The 21,956-nt window shown below is 35.2% G+C and overlaps 1 protein-coding gene across 1 annotated transcript in view; it reads left to right on the top strand.

Moving 5' to 3' along the window:
* The first annotated feature begins 4,765 nt into the window (after window positions 1-4,765).
* Window positions 4,766-21,956, top strand: part of ASIC5 (acid sensing ion channel subunit family member 5) — a 43,055-nt gene continuing 25,864 nt past the window's right edge. Inside the window, exons 1-2 of the mRNA XM_036887879.2 lie at window positions 4,766-4,867; window positions 7,380-7,686. Coding sequence (XP_036743774.2) covers window positions 4,771-4,867; window positions 7,380-7,686 — 404 coding nt within the window. The 5' untranslated portion in view covers window positions 4,766-4,770. The remainder of the gene's footprint in view (window positions 4,868-7,379; window positions 7,687-21,956) is intronic.

Raw genomic sequence — 21,956 nt, 5'->3', positions numbered from 1 at the left:
ACACAAATCAGAAGAATTCTGTTTGGATAACAAGTTCAACATCTTATTAACTACAGTCAGATAACAAGAAAATAGAATGAAGAAATGGAAAGTATGTGATCCACTTATGTTTTCATCCAAGAAGTTGGTTTCTAGTATATCTGCTAGAAAAGTATGAAGTGAATATAGCATAAACAAATTGTTGGGTTATTTAAAAGGAACATCCAGTTGCTAGAAGGTTTAATCTTGCCTTACCACTCTTTTCATAACCATCCAAATAACAGCCAAAATGATCATGAACCCTGTCTCCTTTTCTACAGCTAAATATTTTGTTGTTTTAAATTGATTAATCTTAGTCTAAAGCATCACAAGTTCATAATCTCAGATTACCAATGTTTTTCTTCTAAAATGTAACTTGAGTTACTAACTTTTAATAGATAATTATGGAAATGAGACAGCAATAAGCACAGTAAACTTATTTTAATTAGTCCTTCTGGAAATTCACTGTAGTATTACACCTAGTCATTTTCTTAAAAACATTTTTAGAAAATCACTGATTTTGCTGGAGAAATCTGAGAGCTGAAACACATAGTTTAGCATTGTCTCACTTGCCCCCAAAAATAAACAAATCGATAGGTCAATTCCATTCACTCCTGAGTTGAGGGCAGCATTCCTTAAATGACCAACCATAGAGAAAAGAATTAATGTATAAAATTATAAAGTAATTCATTCATCAAACAAAAAACCCAGGAAGATCAGAAGCTGAAGCTCTTATTTTCAGAAGAATTTCAACAAAAAATATAGAAATAACAATAGAATATTATCATTTTGTAAACACTTAATTCAGAAAAGACTTAATTGACTTATGCTAAAATCATTGCGTGAGAGGTTGGGAACAAGATATTCTAGTTTCAGAGAACTACTCCCAGAGGTTACTTATTAATCACCAACGGGAAACGGTCCATTTACAAAGGAGAAATCTGACAGGCACTGCATTGACTAAGAGATCAAACTCACTGTCACCGAGAACAGGAGAAACTGCGATCACATGCTCCTTGATGGCTTGTGAAGGATGCACATCACCTATGTGGTTCTCCAATGACCTTAAATATTTGATCTGAGCCTACTTATGAAGAAGACACTGTGCAACTCAGAACTGAGAAGCATTATGTAAAACATCTGAAATGAATTCTTCAAAAATAGCAATGTAATGAGAAAATGGAGGGGAAAAAAAAAGTAATGGCTAGGGAAGTGCTCTGGATTAAAGATGACTAAACAGACATGACAACTGAATGCAGTTCCTAATCCTTGATGGGATTCAGTGTTGGACAAATAAAATAAACTTCTTTTTGGAAAGAATTTGGAAATTTTGAGTATGGAATGCATATTAAATAATAATGCTGTATCAAAGTTAAGTTTCCTGAGTGAGATTTTTATATTGTGTCTGTGCAGGAGGATGCCCATTATTGTAAGAGGTAAGAGGCTGATGCATTTAAAGGTAAAGATAAAGTAGTTGCTGGAAAATGTTAAAAATTAGTGAATATGATAAAGAGTATATAGGTATTCTTTGCACAATTTTTGCAGCCCTACTATAAGTTTGCACTTTTCAAAATGAAAGTGTGGAAAAAAATTACAATAATTGTTTTATGTCATGGTAGTGTGTATAATGAGAAAAATTAAAGGTTAGGACAAACTTTCATTTATTCATCAAATGTTTATTGACTACCTCCTGTCTGGCAGACATTTTTCTCCTTACTTGGATAGATTAGCAAAGAAAACAGACGAGTCCTGCCTTTGTGGGGCTTACAGTCTTTCTTCTCATGTCTGAGTGTCCTCCTAATTTAAATAGGTGAGGGTAAGGGATGGCAATAAGCGTTGGAGTGATATCTTAAGATTCCTTTCTACACTAAATGCTATCATTTTAGTGAATGAATTTATTTGCTTTGAATAGATATTTTACGGTGGCTAATTTCTTCCACCTAGTGTCTTTCGAAAGAATAGACTGTAATGCATACAAAAGCACTAATTAACCATGCTTACACATAGGGTGTAACAGAAAATAGTATCAGTTCTGCTTTTTTGTATTATTACAAACTCAAAGCAAGACACTATTGAAGTATTTACCAAAAACATGCTAAGTTGTGAGTTTGTTTTGGTTTCTCTTACCAAGACTATGAAGAAAAAATATCTACTTCCAATAAAAGAAAAAGTATTCTTTACACTGTCTTTTTTTTGCAGACCCTGTAGTCTTTATCAAATTTATCTAAATCTAAAAAGAAATTGCATTACTATTAATGATTATGCATGGCCCCAAACAGAAGGTAAAATACAAAGTTTTAATTCAAAGCTAAATTTAAGAGTAGTAGCCAAATATGACTTTTTTTTTTTACCTTTAGATATATGCCCGTTCAATAGGAGCAACATTTTTATTAAAAACCCATACAAATAAGATAACAGGGAAATACAATAAGACATATTCATGTGTCTGTGTAATAATAAGACATATGTGTCTGTGTAACTAGTACTGGCCAGAATACACTTCTGTAGATACTGTATAAAATTATTTATGCTGCTTATGCCCTCAATTCAAATGCAAGTTCACATAAAAGGAATTTTTTTCTATCCATTCATTTTTATTTCATCCTTGCATTTATCAGTAGTAATGAGTGATTTTCTGTTGATATCCCTTGTGCAAGGGTGGTGAATAATGATAACTCAGAACTCTCTAGGTCCTGACTGCATTTACTTACCACCTTTGTATTTGTGTGCATGTTGGGGAATGGTGATTGAAGGAATTTGAATCTCTTTTACCAAATGTACCTGCTCTGCAAATCAGCTGCAAGAAGGAGGGAGAGTAGGAGGAAGGAAAGCGGGAGCCTCCGTGTGCATTTTTCATGAGATAACGTAAAGAGTTCAAGTTGTACAGCAAAAAAGAAACAAGAGATTATGGGATGGGTTACTGGGCTTTGATTTCAAATGGAAGATGAAGGCAAATAGCAGGGATGTTTCTTCACTGGACAAAGATGGAATTCGAATTTACTCACAGTCGCTAATGGAGGAGTGAGAGTCGAGTAATTTTATGACTGAGGAGAGAAGAAGAAAAGGAAACAGTGTCGGTAAATTCATTTTAAAGTAGAAGAGAAATAAGAAAGTATCAGATCAGGGCAATCAAGAAGAAACATTCATCACTTTTAAATGTCACAGAAGAGAGGAAGGAACTAGTTTGAGCAAATAAAAACAAGAAGATACTTTCTTTTCTTTATTCTTTGTCAAATAAAGGGTGGGCAAGAAATGGAGAGATCTTGCCTGCCTTCTTGCCTTCTCTCTGGTTCACTCTTTTTCTCCCCCTGTAATGCACAAAGGCACAGTAGGGAAGTAACTAGAGGTTGTGGGCTAGAAGAAAGAGGAAGTGAAAACGTGAAATGAACTTTTTAAAGAAAATGTCTGATTATTCCTGAGCCTTGGTTAAATTGTGAAGCAGATAAAATAGAGCTTTGGAAGACCCTCTGTTTTTCTCTTCATTTTTCTTCCATGACTTGCGCCCTCTCCCTGCCTTCCTTGCTACTGTCCCGCCGCCTACTCTCTCGGTACTAGTCCCACTGCCTTAGTCTCGCCCCGGCTTGAGTCAGCTACTGTCTCTGCCCTTAGAAGTTCAAGCAGTGAATGACGGATTACTGGCCTACTTAGCACACTGATCTGTAACCTTATTCACCATAAGGCGCACTGTGGAAATACGTTAAGAAGAAGAAAGGAAAGCAGACAGCCAAGGGAAGGAAGGGTGGAGGGGTGAGTTAGTTAGCTGTCGTTCCTCTCAGGAGTACCTGAATTTTAAAAATCTTTAGCTGAAGTTGTAATTGTAATTTTTAACCCCAAAGAAGAGAGTTTTAATGGGGAAACTCATACATCATGACACTGACCCTCTTCCTGAAATCTTTAATTTGATAGTTGTGGAAGCTTTCCCAGAGCATCCATTTACCTCCCTTGAAACTTCTTAGCGCCTCCCCATAAGACTAATTTTAACCTATAGTACTAAGTTTCCAAGGAAATCTATGTAAAATATTATATCTAACCAAGTTAATGGTTAGTGGTTATGTAGTTATAAAATATTACCTTGGCAATTCTAAAATGCCCCAAGTAGACATACATGCAATTCCTCAGTTGTGTCAAGAGGTGGTGCTATTTATACACCCGAATGCACATTCACCAGTTTATTATTTTTTATAATAAATTCTAACAATTTCTCAAAAATGTTAATATGAACAAATAATTGGTCTTTGTGCTCTGTTGAATTTGTATGGCTTTCAGCAATCATTTCTTCTTGAGAAAATATTTTCTAGTGTTTTATTTTGTCACTATTTCTGTTTAAGACAGCTTAATCTATTACTAAGAAACTTCAACCAGTTCAATAACTTTATTCCCAAGATTTCATTCTAATTGCATTTCAATTTAAAGTGGTATAGAGAAAGAGGTAGAAATAAAAGCTAAGGAGAGCTCTCCAAGGGGAGTCATTTGAATATCACTAGCCTGGTCAGGAACAACTCCAAAACCACAGATATTTGTAAGTATTTTCCCTTTAATTCTGAGAAAATGGTTCCCTAATTCTATCTTTTGGTTTCACTCTATCCATAGCTTTCCATCAGTGCATAAATGCCCATAGCTGGTTCTGCCAGCATTTTTGCTTTGCAGATTATGTGTTTTATGAGGCAAAACATAGCAACACAAACATTTAAATTGCTCCCCACGTTTTACAACCTCAACTGTTGTATTTTATATAAAGGCCACAAAATGAATATGGTTATTGATGAAAATTCAATACACGCCAAGGCCTCCTGCCGCCTGACATTGCAAATGGAGCAGATTGAGAAATCACAAGCATATGCAAAGAAAGGTAAGGAGCAAAAGCGCAGAACACTTAACAATTTTCATTTCTAAAGGCTAGAAATTAGCAAAGGGAAAGGGGGATTATCTTTTTCTTTTGGGAAATTTGATTTCTAATATTACTTCGATAAAATATCAATAATACACCTGCTTAGGAAAAGGAGAATGTATATGAGGGATTTGAAAATAGCTGTAAAATATTACTATGGGCTAGAATCTGTTTTTTAGTTTTACTTTGTTTTGGTTTCTGTTTATCATGTGCCTACAAGTGATATTGTAAAATACAGCAAAACTTGTTTGACATTCCTCAAAATGTTTCTGTAAGGATCAGTATCAATGCAAGGGCCACCTGCCAAAATCACCCAGTATATACTCTATCAGGAAGGTAAGAAGTTTCCTGCTCTGCAGGCTGGTGGGCCCCTTAAGAAACCAATTTTAATCTTCCTCATAGTAGTACACCACCTTGTTTCTTCACTATTCATCTAAAATAATATTAGAAACAACCCCAACCCTTTGAAAACCCAAATGGCTCAGAAGACCCCAGTAAAGACGAAGGCTTTCAAAACGTAAATAGATCAACTTGAAACTTACATTTTTGGGTGTAATGCTTGTAACCAACAGTACTTTGTTTGGCCATTTACCAATTAGTAGTTTACTCTTCCCTTCGAACTGCTTAGGCATCTATACTAGAAGGCTGCCAGCTACCCAGAGGCTGAGGTCTCCTGTCAGAGTCAGTTCTTCATATGTGCTTGGAATGGATAAATAATTCAACCAAAAGCACTATTAAATTTATTTTGATGATGATTAATAATAATAGCTTTTCTTACATTTCTGATTTTGCCCTGGGACTGGGTTGGTTTGTCAATTTCTCTTTCTCTCTCTTTGCATGTGTATATATTATATGAATATGTACACACACACACACATATATATATAAAATAATGCCCCAATTTAATTCCATATTGAAAGTTATATGCAGGGTTTTTGTAAAATTTTATTCCAAATTCAAGCTTATCAGATTAATACACAATTTTCTGCTTAGTGTATAGTTTCTGTACAATAATAATAATAATATAATTTGTTATCATGTCCTAACACCTTGCAAATGAAATGGATTCCCTTAGAAAATGTTCATAGTTGCCTTTGATATATCATTATATACCCCATGACTTAAGCTTAGGTAATTGATTGGAGACTTATGAAGTAATAAATAATAATTTAATGATAAGTAACACTTGAAAGCTTTTAAAAGTAAATAAATGCTGATTAGCAGACAGAAAATATTTCTTGAATTGAAGCCAAGGATATAAAAGATAATTCACCCAATTATGAGTATTTTTTAGGCCATTAAGAACTTATTTCTTGCTCATTTCTTAAATGAGAATTTTAGACAGTGTTTAAAAATTCCCTGAATTTGTTACCATTTACCACATAATTACTAATTAGCAAGATAACAAAAATAACTAACACTAACTGAGTATGTATTATGGTCCAGGTAGTGTGCCCAGCCATTCCCAGGTATTAACTTATTTAATATTCACAACAAACTCTTGAGTCTGCTGCTTCCATTCGACAGGAGAGCAATAAAGTATTAGAAAGATTAAGAAACTTGGCTAAAGCAGCAGAGATTACAAGAGGCAAGGCCTAGACCAGAAGCCTGATCTCTCTGTTTCAAAGCCCACCTCATCCTTGGAACTGTATTACATCCTTCCCTGGGCACAGGAATTCTCCATGTCTTCTCTTACAGAAAAATGAAAACACATTAAACCAAAAGAAAATTCTGAATATGCTATATGTTGCCATAAAAATTTTAGGGTCCCCTTTACCAATCCTTATTAATAGTGATAAATATGATTTGGTTGATTACTGATAGTCTTAAGGGGATGAATACACATTTTAAGGAGGTAGAAAATAGACTACTTACCCAATAATGCAACTTTAAACATTCTGACTAAAGAACCAAATGAAATAGAAGAGTTGTGTACTGAAGCATAGAAAGCTATGGAAATTACATTCAGCCGTACAATACACCACCGTATGTCTGAGATTAATTGAAGAATCAAATCCTTTTTTAACCTCACTTGTGACACAGAAGAATCAGCCTAATCTTGTTTGTGACATCTAAGGGACTTTGTGATTCTTCAGCTAGAAGAAGTCATTTTAAATTAGAGTTAATATTTTATAGGTTATGAGTTGTGGTAAGCAACCCACTCAAGGTGCGTTGGTTTTGAAATTGAAAGTAACAGCATGTCAATCTTATGGCACTAATAGATTTGCATTAGCAAGAGGCATATTCTGAATATAATTAGCATATTCTTATTAGACCCATGCAGTCAACACTTCTATTTCTTGATACCTAAAAATACCGTGCAACTGCAGATTAACTTGGCTCCTTATGTATTACACATAAAAAGGGTAGCCTGTTCTAATTTATATATGCGTTGTGTTTTTCACAAATAGCATTAAGGTTTTTACCTCATTACTTTTTTGTTTGCTTATTTAATCATTTTATTAAAATGAAGGACTCTTGGAAAAGATAAAGCTCTGCCTTTCAAAGAAATCACTACCATCTCCCACTGACCGAGAGAAGTTTGACCATGACTTTGCCATCTCCACTTCCTTTCATGGCATACATAATATTGTTCGGAACCGGAGCAGAATTCGCAAGGTGATCTGGCTGGTGGTGGTCCTGGGCTCAGTCTCAGTAGTGATATGGCAGATCCATTGTCGCTTGGCTAACTACTTCACATGGCCGACCACAACAGCCGTAGAGGTTCAGTATGTGGAAAAGATCGAGTTCCCAGCTGTGACGTTTTGTAATTTAAACAGGTAAAAATTACTTCTAATAATATGTCTCTATAACTTTGCTATGTTTAACCTTTCTTGGATGACTGAAATAGTTTGGTTAAGTGATATTTAATATACATAAAGCTAGTGAAGTTTCAAAATTTTACTTAAAAACAGAAATTTAGGGGGTCAAAGAAGATTATTAATTTCTTAGTTTTCCTCCTTTTCTTCCTTTTATCCTTCCATAGTTACATGCTAGGCAACATACCAAACCCTGTTGTTGAATAGTAAAAGTATAATGTAAAAGTATAGATCCTTGCACTTAAAAAGTTTATCAATTAACTAAAAAGACAGAAGCCATAAACAATTCTAATGCAGTACATATGGTAATTTTACATTACACTAAAGGTATCTGCAAGGGCTCTGACTGCACAGAGGACAGGGGACAGTCTCTGTTGTATCATGGAAGTCTGAGTATTGAAGGATGACTAGGAAGTTTCTAGGTGGAGATGAGGAAAACCCAAGGGAACCACTGAGTAGAAGTGTGGGGACACAAAATGTCCTGATGTGCATATGATGAGCTATTTAATGTAACAGAGGCAGGGATAGCAGCATGGATGTGTGACCTGTGAAGTCCCACAGGGCTCTGAGCTCAGTGAAGCCTCACACTTGATTCAGTGCTCTACTGCCCTTGAGTCCCTAACTACTACTTCCAGAAACTGCAGTTCACTGGCTGTATACTGTTTCCTGTATGGAGGGCAGCTATTCCTCATGTGGTTTCTCAGGAAAAGCCTTGTAATTACTCCTTTATGGAGTGTGTGAAAAATCACATGTAGGATTTCAACTGGGAAGTGAAGGAAATGGTTTCCTTAAGATCCACCCCTGATCAATTTATTTGACCATGGACATGTCACTTAAACTTCTTAGCTTCAATTTTTTAATATATAAGATGTTATAATATTATCTAGTCCCTTTTTTTGCTGCTACATCACATAAGATACTATATACATCAGTTTGTCTCATTCTTGCTGTTTCTTTGATGGGTAATCAGTATAAAATGTATATTATAGCATATTTGTGTGACTGTTAGATATGTATCAAGGTTCCAAAGAGTAAAAGCAAATCAACTCTCACAAAGATTTTCAATATTATTGCTTCATACTATTTTAAATGGTATGTGTTCTAACAAAAGCAAAGATTGGTTGAAGATATACTTTATTACAAGAAAATGTAGCAGGAGCTGAAAGATGGTGGAGCAGGAAGGCAAGGTAGAAACCTCTACCTACACACTCCTAGCAAATAGAACTAACCCTGAAAATGACCTGAAGATTGAAGAACAGACCAATTATACCTGGTGAAGAAGAGGAGACCACACAGAGAGGGGTACAGTGGCAGAGCTGTGACTGAGCAGGACCCAAGCCCTTTCTCCAACCCAGCCCACAAGTGGTAGGGAGAGGAACACAGTGAGGAGGGTACACAGTGAGGAGAGGAACACAGTGAGGAGGGTCTAAGTGGTCAGGAGCTCTGCACACCTGACCCAGAGATCTTTTCTAGGAACTCAAGTTTTCATCACATTGGGCTGTGGTGTCTAAAAGGGCTGGACACTAAGGAGAGTTAGAGCACTCTGGAAAGCTGAGACTCCTGCCAGTTGTGGAGGGAAGGCACGCTCTGACAGTCCTGCTGAGACCCAATACAGAGGCAGCAGTTTGAAAGATTTACCAGCAGTGGGAAGGGTGCTAGCAGAGTAGGGGTGTGAGGGAGACTCTCCAGAGAAGAAAGAGCAGGTGGACGACACTTTCCCAGCACTTCCTCAGCCCAACTTGTCAGGTGCCCACAGAAGCAAGCCTCAAATGCTCTGTCCCCTGCACTGGCAGCTCAGCTCCAAGATCCTACCCTGCACACCTTACTTCCTTCCCACCTGGCCTGCTTGGCCCAGCAGTGTTCAGAATTTTCTGCCTGGCAAGCAGAGAAAGGCTTTCCCAGCTTTCTAAGCCATCACTCAGCCCCACTGTGTAGGTATCTATAGGAGCCAGCTCCAAATGTTCCTTCCTCCTATTCTGTACTCTACTCTGCACCCACCTGCCCACTCCACCAGCCTAACAGTGCTGTCATGCCATCAGCGCAGAGCAGGCAGAGGGCAGCCCCATCCATAACAGTCCTAGCATAAATGCCACTACATGGCACACAAATGGCCAGCTGAGGCAAGCCACCAGCCACAGCAGACTGAGATCAGCCACTGTTAGCAGACAGGCAGAAAGGCAGTCCCACCCATGATGATCCCAGGAGTAGCACCAAGGCTCACAAAGGCCTCTGCTGACAGGGATCAGCAACTGCCATAGACAGGCAGAAACATGGCCCAGACCATGGCCCACCAATAGCAACTGGGGCTCCACACAAAAAAAGAACCAGGCACCGGTGAATAAAGAGTCTTGAGGTTCTCAGAACCACAGGACACCTTCTTAAAGCCATTATTCTCTATACCATGAGGCATAGTGACTCTATCTAATAGAAAGGAAGAAACACAAAAACTCAGACAAAATGAGAAGAAAGAAGAATATGTTCCAAACAAAAATACAGGATAAGACACCAGAAAAAGGGCTAATCACCAATCTTCTTGATAAAGATTTTAAACTAATCATCATCAGTATGTTTAATGATCTACAGAAAAGTATTGACAATCTCAGGGAGGATTTCAACAAAAAGATAGAAGATCTGAAAAGCCACTCAGTGCTGAAGAAAACAATAACTGAAATGAAAAGTACAATGGAGGGAATGAATAATTGATTGCTACAAGTAGAAGAGACAATCAATCAATGAGATGTAAATTAGGGAACATGGAAATAACAAAGATGAGGAACAGAGAGAAAAAAAGAATCTGTAGCAACATCAAACGAAACAATATTTGCATTATAGGGCTACCAGAAGGAGAGGAGAGAAATAAAGGAGTAGAAAGTCTCCTTGATGAAATAATTCCTGAAAACTTCCCCAATCTGGGGAAAGAGATAGACATCCAGGTCCTGGAAGCAGAGAGAGCCCCTAATGTAAGAAACCTCAGGAAGATAACACAAAGACATATAATAATTAAAATGACAAAGATTAAGGATAAAGAGTGGGTATTGAAAGCAGCTAAAGACAGGCAAAAAATTACTTATAAAGGAAGCCCCATTAGGTCATCAGCAGACTTCTAAGCAGAAACTTTGTAGGCCAGATGGGAGTGGCATGAAATATTTAATGTACTGAAACAAAAGCACCTTCAACCAAGAATTCTCTATCCAGCAAGGTTATCTTTTAGAATTGAAGGAGAGATTTCCCAGATAAACAAAAGCTAAAGGAATTGACCACCACTAAACTGGCCTTACAAGATATGTTAAAGGAACTTCTGCAGATGGAAATGTTCTTAAGCCAAAATATTCATCACCAGTGAAAATATGCCCATAATAAAGGAGGTAGAACAATTACTTAGTAAGCACATATGAATCAAAAACAAAACAAAACAAAACAAAAGGAGTAAAACCAACTATACACAAAATCAGTCAAGGGGTATATAAAAAATACAGAATATGACATCTAATACTTAAAGTGTGGAGGAGGAAGAATAAAAAAGTATTTTTAGATTGTGGTTGAAATAGAGTGATAAACAATTTAATATAAACTGTTAATATATTTAAGAAAGTAACCATGAAACTTATGGTAACCACAAACCTAAAGCCTGTAATAGATACACAAAAAAATTTTAAAAAGGAAATCAATCACAACACTAAAGAAAACCATCAAATAACAAGAGAAGATTGTAAAAGAGGGAAAAAGGAACAAAGAGAAGTACAAAAACAAACAAATAATTAATAAAATAGCAGTAAGTACATACCTATCCATAACTACATTAAATGTAGTTGGACTGAATGTACCAATCAGAAGACATAGGATGGCGGATGGATAAAGACACAAGACCCATCTATATGCTGCCTATGGGAGACATACTTCAGACCTAATGGCATACAGAGAGTGAAAGTGAAGAGGTGGAAAAAGATATTTCATGCAATAATAGGGAGCAAAAAGCATAAGTAACAGTATTTATATCAATAAAATAGATTTCAAAACAAAGAAAGTAACGAGACAAAGAAGGACATTACATAATGATAAAAGATCAGTCCAACAAAAGGATAAAATAAATATCTATGCACCCAACATAGGTGCACCTAAATATGTAAAACAAATACTAACAGAACTAAAGAGAGAAATAGACTGCAACTCTAGCATTTTGGAAGACTTTAACACCTTACTTACACCAATGGACAGATCATCCACACAGAAAATAAATAAGGAAACAAAGGAACTGAACAACACATTCAATCGCATGGACTTGACAGAGATATACAGAATATTTCCCCCAAAGCAGCAGGATATATAACTTTCTCAAGTACACGTGAAGCATTTTCCAGAATAGATCATCTCATGTTCAGCTATGAAAAGAGCCTCACTAAATTAAAAAAGATTGAAATTGTATCAAGCAACTTTTTGAACCACAGTGGTATGAAAATAGATATAAATTACATGAAAAAACCAAAATGAAACAAAAAAACCCAGAAACACATAAAGGATAAACAACATGTTTCTAAATAACCAATGGATCAATGAACAAATCATAGTAGAAATCAAGCAATACATACAGACAAATAAAAACAAAAATTCAACAGTTCAAAATTTGGGGGTTGCCACAAAAGTGGTTCTAAGAGGGAAGTACATAACAATACAGGCCTACCTCGAGAAAAAGAACTATCCCAAATAAACAGTCCAAATGCACAACTATAGAAACGAGAAAAAGAAGAACAAATGAAACCCAAAGTTAGTAGAAGGAGGGACATAATAAAAGTCATAGCAGAAATAGAGAAGAAAAAATAATATAAAAGAACAATGAAACCAGGAGCTGGATCTTCAAGAAAATAAATAAAATAGACAACCCCCTAGCAAGTCTTATCAAGAAAAAAATAGAGTAGACACAAATAAAGTCAGAAACAAAAAAGGAATAATTACAACTCACACCACAGAAGTACAAAGGATTATTAGAGAATTCTATGAAAAAATATGCTAATATATTGGACAACCTAGAATAACCAGAAAAATTCCAAGAAAACTAGAACCTTCCAAGACTGACCCAGGAAGAAGCAGAAAATCTAAACAGACTAATCACCAGTAATGAAATTGAATTGGAAATAAAAAACTCCTAACAAACAAAATACTGGGAACAGGTGGCTTCACAGCTGAATTCTACCAAACATTTCAAGAACAGCTAATACCCATCCTTCTTAAAGTATACCAAAAAGTAAGAAAGGAATAAATACTTACAAATTCATTCTATGAGGACACCATCACTCTAACACCAAAAGAAAACAAAAGCACTACAAAAAAGAAAATTATAGAATATCCCCAATGAACATAGATGCAAAAATCATCAACAAAATATTAGCAAACTGAATTCAAAAATACATCAAAAGGATCATTTATCATAACCAAGTGGGATTTATTCCAGGGATGCAAGGATAGACAATATTCATAAATCAATCAGTATCATACACCACAGTAACAAAAAGGAGGATAAAAACTGCATGATCCCCTCAACAGATGCTGAGAAAGCATTTGACAAAACTCCACATCCATTCATAATAAAAACTCTCAACAAAATGGGTATGAATGAAATGTATCTCAACATAATAGAGACCACGTATGACAAACCCAAAGCTACTCAATGGTGCAAAGTTGAAAGCTTTTCCACTAAGACTGAGAAAAAGACCGGGATATCAACTCTCACCACTTTTATTCAACATAGTCCTGGAAGTCCTAGTCATGGCAATGAGACAAGATAAAGAAAAAAGCTATCCAGATTGGTAAGGAAAAGTTAAAACTATCTCTATTTCCAAATGAAATGATACTATGGATTAAAAACCCTAAAGACACCACCAAAAAACTATTAAAACTAGTAACTGAATTCAGCAAAGTTGCAGAATACAAAATTAATGCACAGAAATCTGTTACATTCCTGTGTACTAGCAACAAAGTAGCAGAAATAGAAATGAGGAAAACAATTGCATTTACAATTGCATCAAAAAGAATAAAATACCTAAGAATAAACCACCAAGGAGGTGAAAGACCTGTACTATAAGGCACTGACAAAAGAAACTGAAGAAGACACAAATGAATGGAAATCTATCCCAACCTTATGGATAGGAAGAATACAGTCAAAATGCCCATCCTGCCCAAAATAATTACAGATTCAATGCAAACCCTATCAAAATACCAATGGAATTTTTCAATGAACTAGAACAAATAACCTTAAAATTTATATAAAACCACAAAAGACTCCAAATAACCAAAACAATCTTGAGAAATAAGAACAAAGTTGGGGATGTTGCACACCTTGACTTCAAGCTACACTACAAAGCTACAGTAATCAAAACAGTATGGTACTAGCATAAAAATAGACCTACAGGTACATAGAACAGAATAGAGAGCCCAGATATAAACCCACATGTAAATGATCAATTAATATATGATGAAGAAGCCATGAGTATGCAACAGGGAAAAGATAGTCTCTTCAAAAAATGGTGTTGGGAAAACTGGATAGCTACATGCAAGAGAATGAAGCTGGATTACTATCTAACTCCATACATAAAAGTAGACTCAAAATGGATTAAACACCTAAACATAACACATGAAACCATAAAACTCTTAGAAGGAAATATAGGTAGGAATCTCTTGAACATAGCATGAGTAACTTTTTTTCTGGACATATCTCCCCAAGCAAGGGAAACAAAAGCAAAATTTAATAAGCAGGACTAATTCAAACTAAAAAACTTTTGTACAGCAAAGGACACCATCAACAGTGTTTATATATTTATAAACAATTTATTTATATTTATAAAATATATTTATAAAAAAATTATCTAATAAGTGGTTAACATCCATAATATATATGGAACTCATATAACTTAACCCCCCTCAAAAATAAATAAATAATCCAATTTAAAAATGGGTGGAGGAATTGAATAGGTATTTTTCCAAAGAAATACATATGGCCAACAGGCACATTGAAAGATGCTCCGTATGTCTTACCAGGGAAGTGCAAATCAAAACCACAGTGAGATATCACCTCACACCAGTTAAAATGGCCACTATCCAAAATAAAAGAAATAACAAGTGTTGGAGAGGATGTGGGGAAAAGGAAATCCTTCTACACTGTTGGTGAGAATGTAAATTGGTGTAGCCACAGTAGACAACAGTATGGAGGTTCCTCAAAAAACTAAAAATAGAAATACCATATAACCCAGTAATTTCACTTCTAGAAATTTACCCAAAGAAAACAAAATCCTGGATTCAAAAAGATATATGCACCCCTAATTATGGCCACATTATTTACAATAGCCAAGATAGGAAAACAGCCAAAATATCCACAATAAATGGATAATGAAGATGTGGTACATATATATAATGACGTATAATAAAGAAAGAAATCCTGCCATTTGCAATAACATGGATAGACCTAGAGGGTATTATGCTAAGTGAAATAAGCCAGGTGGAGAAAGACAAATACTATAATTTCACTTATTCATGGAATGTAAAAACAAAAGAAAGCCAGATGAAAAAAAGCAGCAGTAGATTCGTAGACACTAAGAAGTGACTGATGGTTGCCATGAGGGAGAGTTTGGAATGGATGGGGGGAAATAAAGGGACACAAAAATTCTCAATTCTAATATATGTTGGTCATGAGGATGGTAGTACATCATGGAAAATATAGCTGACAATTCTGTAACATATTCCTATGTTGACAGGTAGTAAATGCACTAGTTGGAGTGAGGATTTAATAATGTGGGTAACTTACATAAAGTATCTGAAATAGTAAAATTCATAGCATCAATGAGTGGAATGATGGCTTCCAGGCACTGGTGGAGGGGGAGAGGAAAGGGAAGTGGGGGGTTACTAATCAATAAGCATAAAGTTTCTGTTAAGCAGGATGAATAATTTCTAGAGACCTGCTGTACAATATTGTACCTATAGTCAGCAATACTGTATTGTACACCTAAATTTGTTAAGAGGGTGGCTCTCATGTTAAGTGTTATTACTACATAAAATAGTTTTTAAAAATTAACAGAAAAAAGGGAAAATCATTGTATCTGCTATAATAATCAGAATATAATAACATGTATCTAAATTTATTTTTTAAAGCAACCATTTAAAATTTCTGGTAATTGTCTTGAAGGATTATGTCAAATGAAAAAATAGTCAAAAAATACACTAAATCTCAGTGATAATAACAAGAATTTGTAGGACTTGAGCCACAAACTACTCCCTCTTTCCCCGTTTCTGTCTCAGCATGATAGAACTTAACTATTTTTGGGCTTGACTAAGAAGAGAGGACTCATTCTCTCCCAGTTTCAGGGAAGAGCTACAATATGCCCCAGGAGACGCCAGCTGTCAAAATTTCTCATCTAATCCAGCTTTATCATACAGAGGCTGAATTCCAGAAGATTATAGTTAAGAGGCTGGGCAATCCTTTCCTCTATGTGACCCCGACCCCCACTTTCAGAGTAGAAACTCTACCTCAGTCATGTTGGCCTGAGACATTCATCACTCACTCCAGCTTGCTTAGGGATGGAGTTTCCACGTTGAAAGAGGCAAGGTCAGAAGAACAGAAACCAGTGCACTGCCCAGAATCTTGCTTGTAAATATTTTGCCACGTGGGAGAGGCAGGCCCTGAGAACAAAGAAGTCTGAAACACTCCCTAATGAAGCTCTGCTTATAATAGACTGTGAAGAAGTTCCACTTTGCTTATAACAGTATGATAAAGTACAAGCCTAAGGGTGATCTCAAAAACAACATAGATTTTGGTGGAAAGCAATTAAGAGGAGACTATCAGGTCCATGAGAGCAATAAGCTAAACTACAGACTTGATAGTTTTCCTGTGAAAATCCAGAAAAGAGACATACAAGAAGAGGTTTCCTGAGGTCAGAAAAAATATCAAAGATTGGTTGCAAAATCTACTCCTGTAAAGGGGCCCAAATCTAATTAGATTAGACTGTGAAATAATTTATGTCCTAGGGTACTGTTAAAACAATAGAATTTAAGACAATGAGGAAAGACACAGAATGGGATAAATATTTGTAAAATGAGTATCGGATATATCCAAAATATATAAAGAACTGTTAAAACTTAAAAATAAGAAAACAAACAACTTGATTGTAAAATGGACCGATGACCTTAACAAATATCTCAACAAGGAAAGGAGACAGATGGCAAGTATGCTTATAAAAAGATGCTTCATATCATATGAAATCAGGAAAATGCAAATTAGTACAATGAGATCTCACCACACATATATTAGAATGGCCAAAATCCAAAACACTGATACCAAATGCTGGCAAAGATTTGGAGCAATGGGAACTGTCATTCATGACTGGTAGGAATGCAAAATGGTACACCTCCTTGGAAAACAGTTTGGCATGTTTTTTATAAAACTAAATGTAGTCTTATCATATGATCCAGCAATTGTGCACCTTGGTATTTACCCAAAGGAATAGAGAATTTATGTCTGTGCAAAAACCCACACATGGATGTTTATAGCAGCTTTATTCATAATTGCCAAAATTTAAAAGCAACAAAGATGTTCTTTAGTAAATGAATAGATAAATAAACTGTGGTACATCTAGACATTGGAATATTTTTCAGTTCTAAAAAGATATGACTATTCATCCATGAAAAGATGTGGAGAAAAACATAAAAGCATAAGTGAAAAGCCAGCTGGAAAGGATGCAGCACACTGTGTGATCCTAATCATGTGATGCTCTAGAGAAGGGCAGACTATGGAGATAGCTCAAGTTCAGTGTCATCAAGGGTTAGGGGAATGGGAAGAAGGGACAGGAAGAACACAGAGAAACATAAAGCCAGTGAAACTACTCTGTATGATAGCACAAAGGTTGATAAATGCCATTATATGTTTGCTAAAACCCATAGAGGGCACAACATCATGAGTGAATCTTAATATAAACTACAGCCTTTGAACAATAACGATGTATTAGTGCAAGTTCATCAATTACAGCAAATGTACTATTCTGTTGGGGGATATTGATAATGGGGGAACTTATGCATGTGTGGGAGCAGGGAACATATGGAAAGTCTTTATACCTCCTACTCAAGTTACTATGAATCTAAGACTTCTCTAAAAAATAAAGTGCATTTTCAAAAAATTGATGCAGCAATTAGTGGAGCCTAATACTTGCCAACAGAGACAGATAGCTTACCAGGGAAACTAGGGAAAGAAACTGTTGGAAAGGCCTTCTAGAACAGCTGCTATCAGAGGGTGACTATGGCCATGCCAAAGGCTGTGCCTTCCAGGAGTGCTATAGAAGACTTCACACTGGGGTGGAGCATGCAGGGGAGGAAAGGGCTTGACCGTAGTAGTTCATCCAAGTCACTAAGCAAATTTTAAAAAGAAAACACAATAGTTCCAGGGGAGGGGCCATTAGTATACCGGTGCAATAGTGTCTCCCAAAAGTCATACGGATCCAGAACCTCAAAGTGACCTTATTTGAAAATAGGATCTTGCAGACGTAATTAGTCAAGATGAGATCATACTGCATTAGTGTGATCCTGAATTCATTGATGAGAGTCCTCATAAGAATAGAAGATAACACACAGAGACATAGAGGGAAAATCAAAGGATGGTTTTATGATGCCATAGGGCAAGCAATATTTGAGCCTATAGAATCTGGGAAAAGCAAGAAGTCTTCCCCAGAACCCTCAGAAGGAGCAAAACCCTGCTAACACCTTGATTCCAGACCTCTGGCCTACTGAGCTATGACAGAACAAGCTTCTGTTGTTTAAGACACCAAGTTTGTGGTTGTTATAGCAGTCCAGGTAAACAAATACAATTGGTGTCCAGATTTGCTACTGTCTATCATCTAAAATGTCATTTTTTTCCAGTAAAAAATTAAGGCAGACAAAGTAAAAGGAAATTATGATCCATACACAGAAAAATAAAAGTGGGTGACAGAACTTGCCTAGCACTGATACTACATGTAGTACACCAAGGCATCCAAACAGCTGCTATAAATATGTTCAAAGAACTATAAGAAACCATGTTTAAAGAATAAAGGAAGCTATAATGATAAAGCCTCATCAAATAAAATATCAGTAAGGACAGAGAAATTATTCAAAAGAGCCAAACAGAAATTCTGAAGTTGAAAAGTACAATAACTGAAATGAAAAATCACTAGGTCCACTAGAAGTACTCAACAATGGATTTGAACTGGCTAAAGAAAGAATCGATAAACTTAAAGACACATTGATAACACATGTGACCTGAAGAACAGAGAAAAACTAATGGAGAAAAATGAACAGAGCTTCAGGGAAATGTGGGACACTATTAAGCATAACAACATATGTGAAACAGAGGTACAAGAAGGAGAAAAGAGAAAAGTATATTGAAAATATAATGACCCAAAATTCCCCCAAATTTTAGAAAAACATTAATCTATACATCCAAAAATTCAAAAAACTACAAAAAGATTAACAGTCATGCACACCATAATGGAAACATTGAAAGCCAATGGAAGAGAAAAAAATCTTGAAAGCAGCAAAAGAAAACCACCTCATCACATACAAGGGAATCCAATGAGACTAACACCTAACTTTTCATTGTAAACAATGGAGGTCTTGAGGCAATAGGATGACATAGTCAAAGTGCTGAAAGAAATAACTACCAACTAAATATCTATATATAGCAAAAATATCTTTCAAAAGTGATGGTACAATGAAGACATTCAGATACAAACAAAAACAGAATTAATTGCTGGCAGATTCATCCTAAAAGAAACACTGAAATGAAGTTTTCAAGCTGAAAGCAAGTGACTACAGAGAGTAATTCAAATCGACATGAGTAAACAAAGCATCACTAAAGGTAATTTGTAATTATAAAAGGCATTATAAGTGCATATTTCTTCTCCTTTCTTTTCTTACCTGATTTAAAAGGGAATTGTACAGTACTTAGGCCTGTAGAGAAATGTAATATTTTTAACAATAACAACGTAAATGATGGAAGCAAGGTGCACCGGACTAAGAAACTGTCACCAGATGGTAACTGAAATACACAGAAACAAATTAAGAGAACAAGAAATCGTAAATAAAGAAGTTAATATATCATGAGCTGTAAATATATACTGAATATATTTCCTTCCCTCTGTTTCCTTAAAAGACATAAAATTATATACTTAATTTGAATTTATGTAATATGTATAACATTAATAGTCAAAATAAAAGTGGGAAGAGGAAATAAATTATGTAGGTGCAATATATCTATGGCTCACTGAAATCAAGTTAGTATATATCTAAAGCTGATTCTGCTGAAGTTAAAATGTATATAAGCCCAAGTGACATCTAAGAAAATAATTTTAAAATAGTATATTGAAAAATTATTAAAGGAATCTGAATTTTACACTAGAAAATGAATATTTAATGCAAAAAGAATCTTTCTTAACTTATAAGAAAGATTATAGGAACAAAGACAAGACATATAGAAACAAAATGGTAGAATAGCAGATATAAATCTATATCAGTAAGAAAATTAAATTGAGTGGATTAAACAATACAATTGAAAGAGGTCATCAAACTGGATTTTAAAAAAACAAGACACATTTTAGATGCAAGGGTACTGATGGATTAAAAGGATGGAATAAAGATGTATCATGAAAATAGCAACTATCACAAGCTGGAGTGGCTATCATAATTTCAGACAAAACTTATAATATGTTACTAAAAATAAGCAGGGTATTTTTAATGATAAAATGGGTGATCTATCAAGACTTAATTTAAGATATACAGTTGGGTACTTCAGTACCCCACTTTCAGTAAGCAGTAGAACAAATGGGCAGACAATCAACGGGAAATAGAATACTTAGAAGACTTGAACATCTATGTAAACCAAGAAGACCTAAATGACATCTATAGACCACTTTACCCAACAATAGCAGAATATACTCTTCTCTAGTGTACAGGGGCTATGCAAAGGAAGACTTAAACTCACAAGGATATGTTTCACAGAGACTTATAAAAACCACATCTTAGTATAAATTCCAAGAACTGCAATACTGTTAATGGTTTAGTTTCTTTGAGCTCAATTCTTGTGCCTGTCAAATAACTCTGTGTCAAAAACTTCCACTAAATATCTTCCCCATAAAATTCATCATAAATTTCCATCATATTTGACAAAAACTTCTGACCTTTTTTTTCTACTAAAATCATAGATAATGACTGAATATAGTGAATACTGATATTCTGTGATCCATTGTTCTAGAACTAGTAACTCAACTTCTGTTTCTCCATCTTTGCAAGAATGGCTGTCCTCCTTTATATATTCCAGGTCTACTGTTTCAATAAAATAAAAAATCATGACTCTACATCTATGGAATGAACCTGTGTCAAAGATTTTATTTCAGTGAGAGAACTGTAAGAAGTTAAAGTTGGCTTATAGGAAATCCAAAGAGCAGACATTCTTCCTTATTTCCCATCTCCATAAACTGAACTGTAGAATATATAATTATTGTAAATAGTCAGTAGACTTGGATCTGTGTTGGTAGGATTCAGTAAAGTCTTGAGTCAGGTATCAACTTGGACCTCAGATGAAACTTACTCTTTTGGGTCATATAGTTTTGGAAAATTTATTTAAATACATTAATATACACCAGAAGGATAGATTTAGTAATTGCTTATCAGAAATTAATTTGTTCAAACAAATAAATGTATTTTGAGTTATTATTTTCTTTTACTAGCCTCTTACCAGTATACATTAAATAACAGGGTAAGGAAAACTATAAGCAAACTTTCTGAAAGAATATACTTGGAAGGGTTTTGAAGCTTTAAAGTTGAAAGTAAACTCAGAGCAAAGCACTTCGGTTTCATGCTGAACAATGTATCTTACAAAATTTTTTCATTTCCTTTGTTCCAAATATTGTTAGGCTTTATTCATTAAGTTTAATTCATCTACCTAAATTACCCTCATGGTCTCAACTATTATTAGAATAATGAAAAAACGTTTTAAAAGAATATTTTTAACTGCCCTCCCTTTTAACCATTTTTATCTATTGTATTTATACCTCCTACCTATGTGGTAATTTCCTCATTTCTCTGCATTATTATTTAAAGAGAATCCTGTGAACATTATGTAAAGCTGTATTGACTCAGCCTGGGTAGGATTCCACATCGCAGGGTTTAGGAGCAGATCCTTTCTATCCTGTCAGTCATTCGGAGAGAAGGCATCATCTTTGAAT

Source organism: Manis pentadactyla, chromosome 1 (assembly GCF_030020395.1).
Source record: "Manis pentadactyla isolate mManPen7 chromosome 1, mManPen7.hap1, whole genome shotgun sequence".
In the NCBI taxonomy this organism is placed as follows: domain Eukaryota; kingdom Metazoa; phylum Chordata; class Mammalia; order Pholidota; family Manidae; genus Manis; species Manis pentadactyla.
This window is presented reverse-complemented; position numbering and strand designations above follow the sequence as displayed.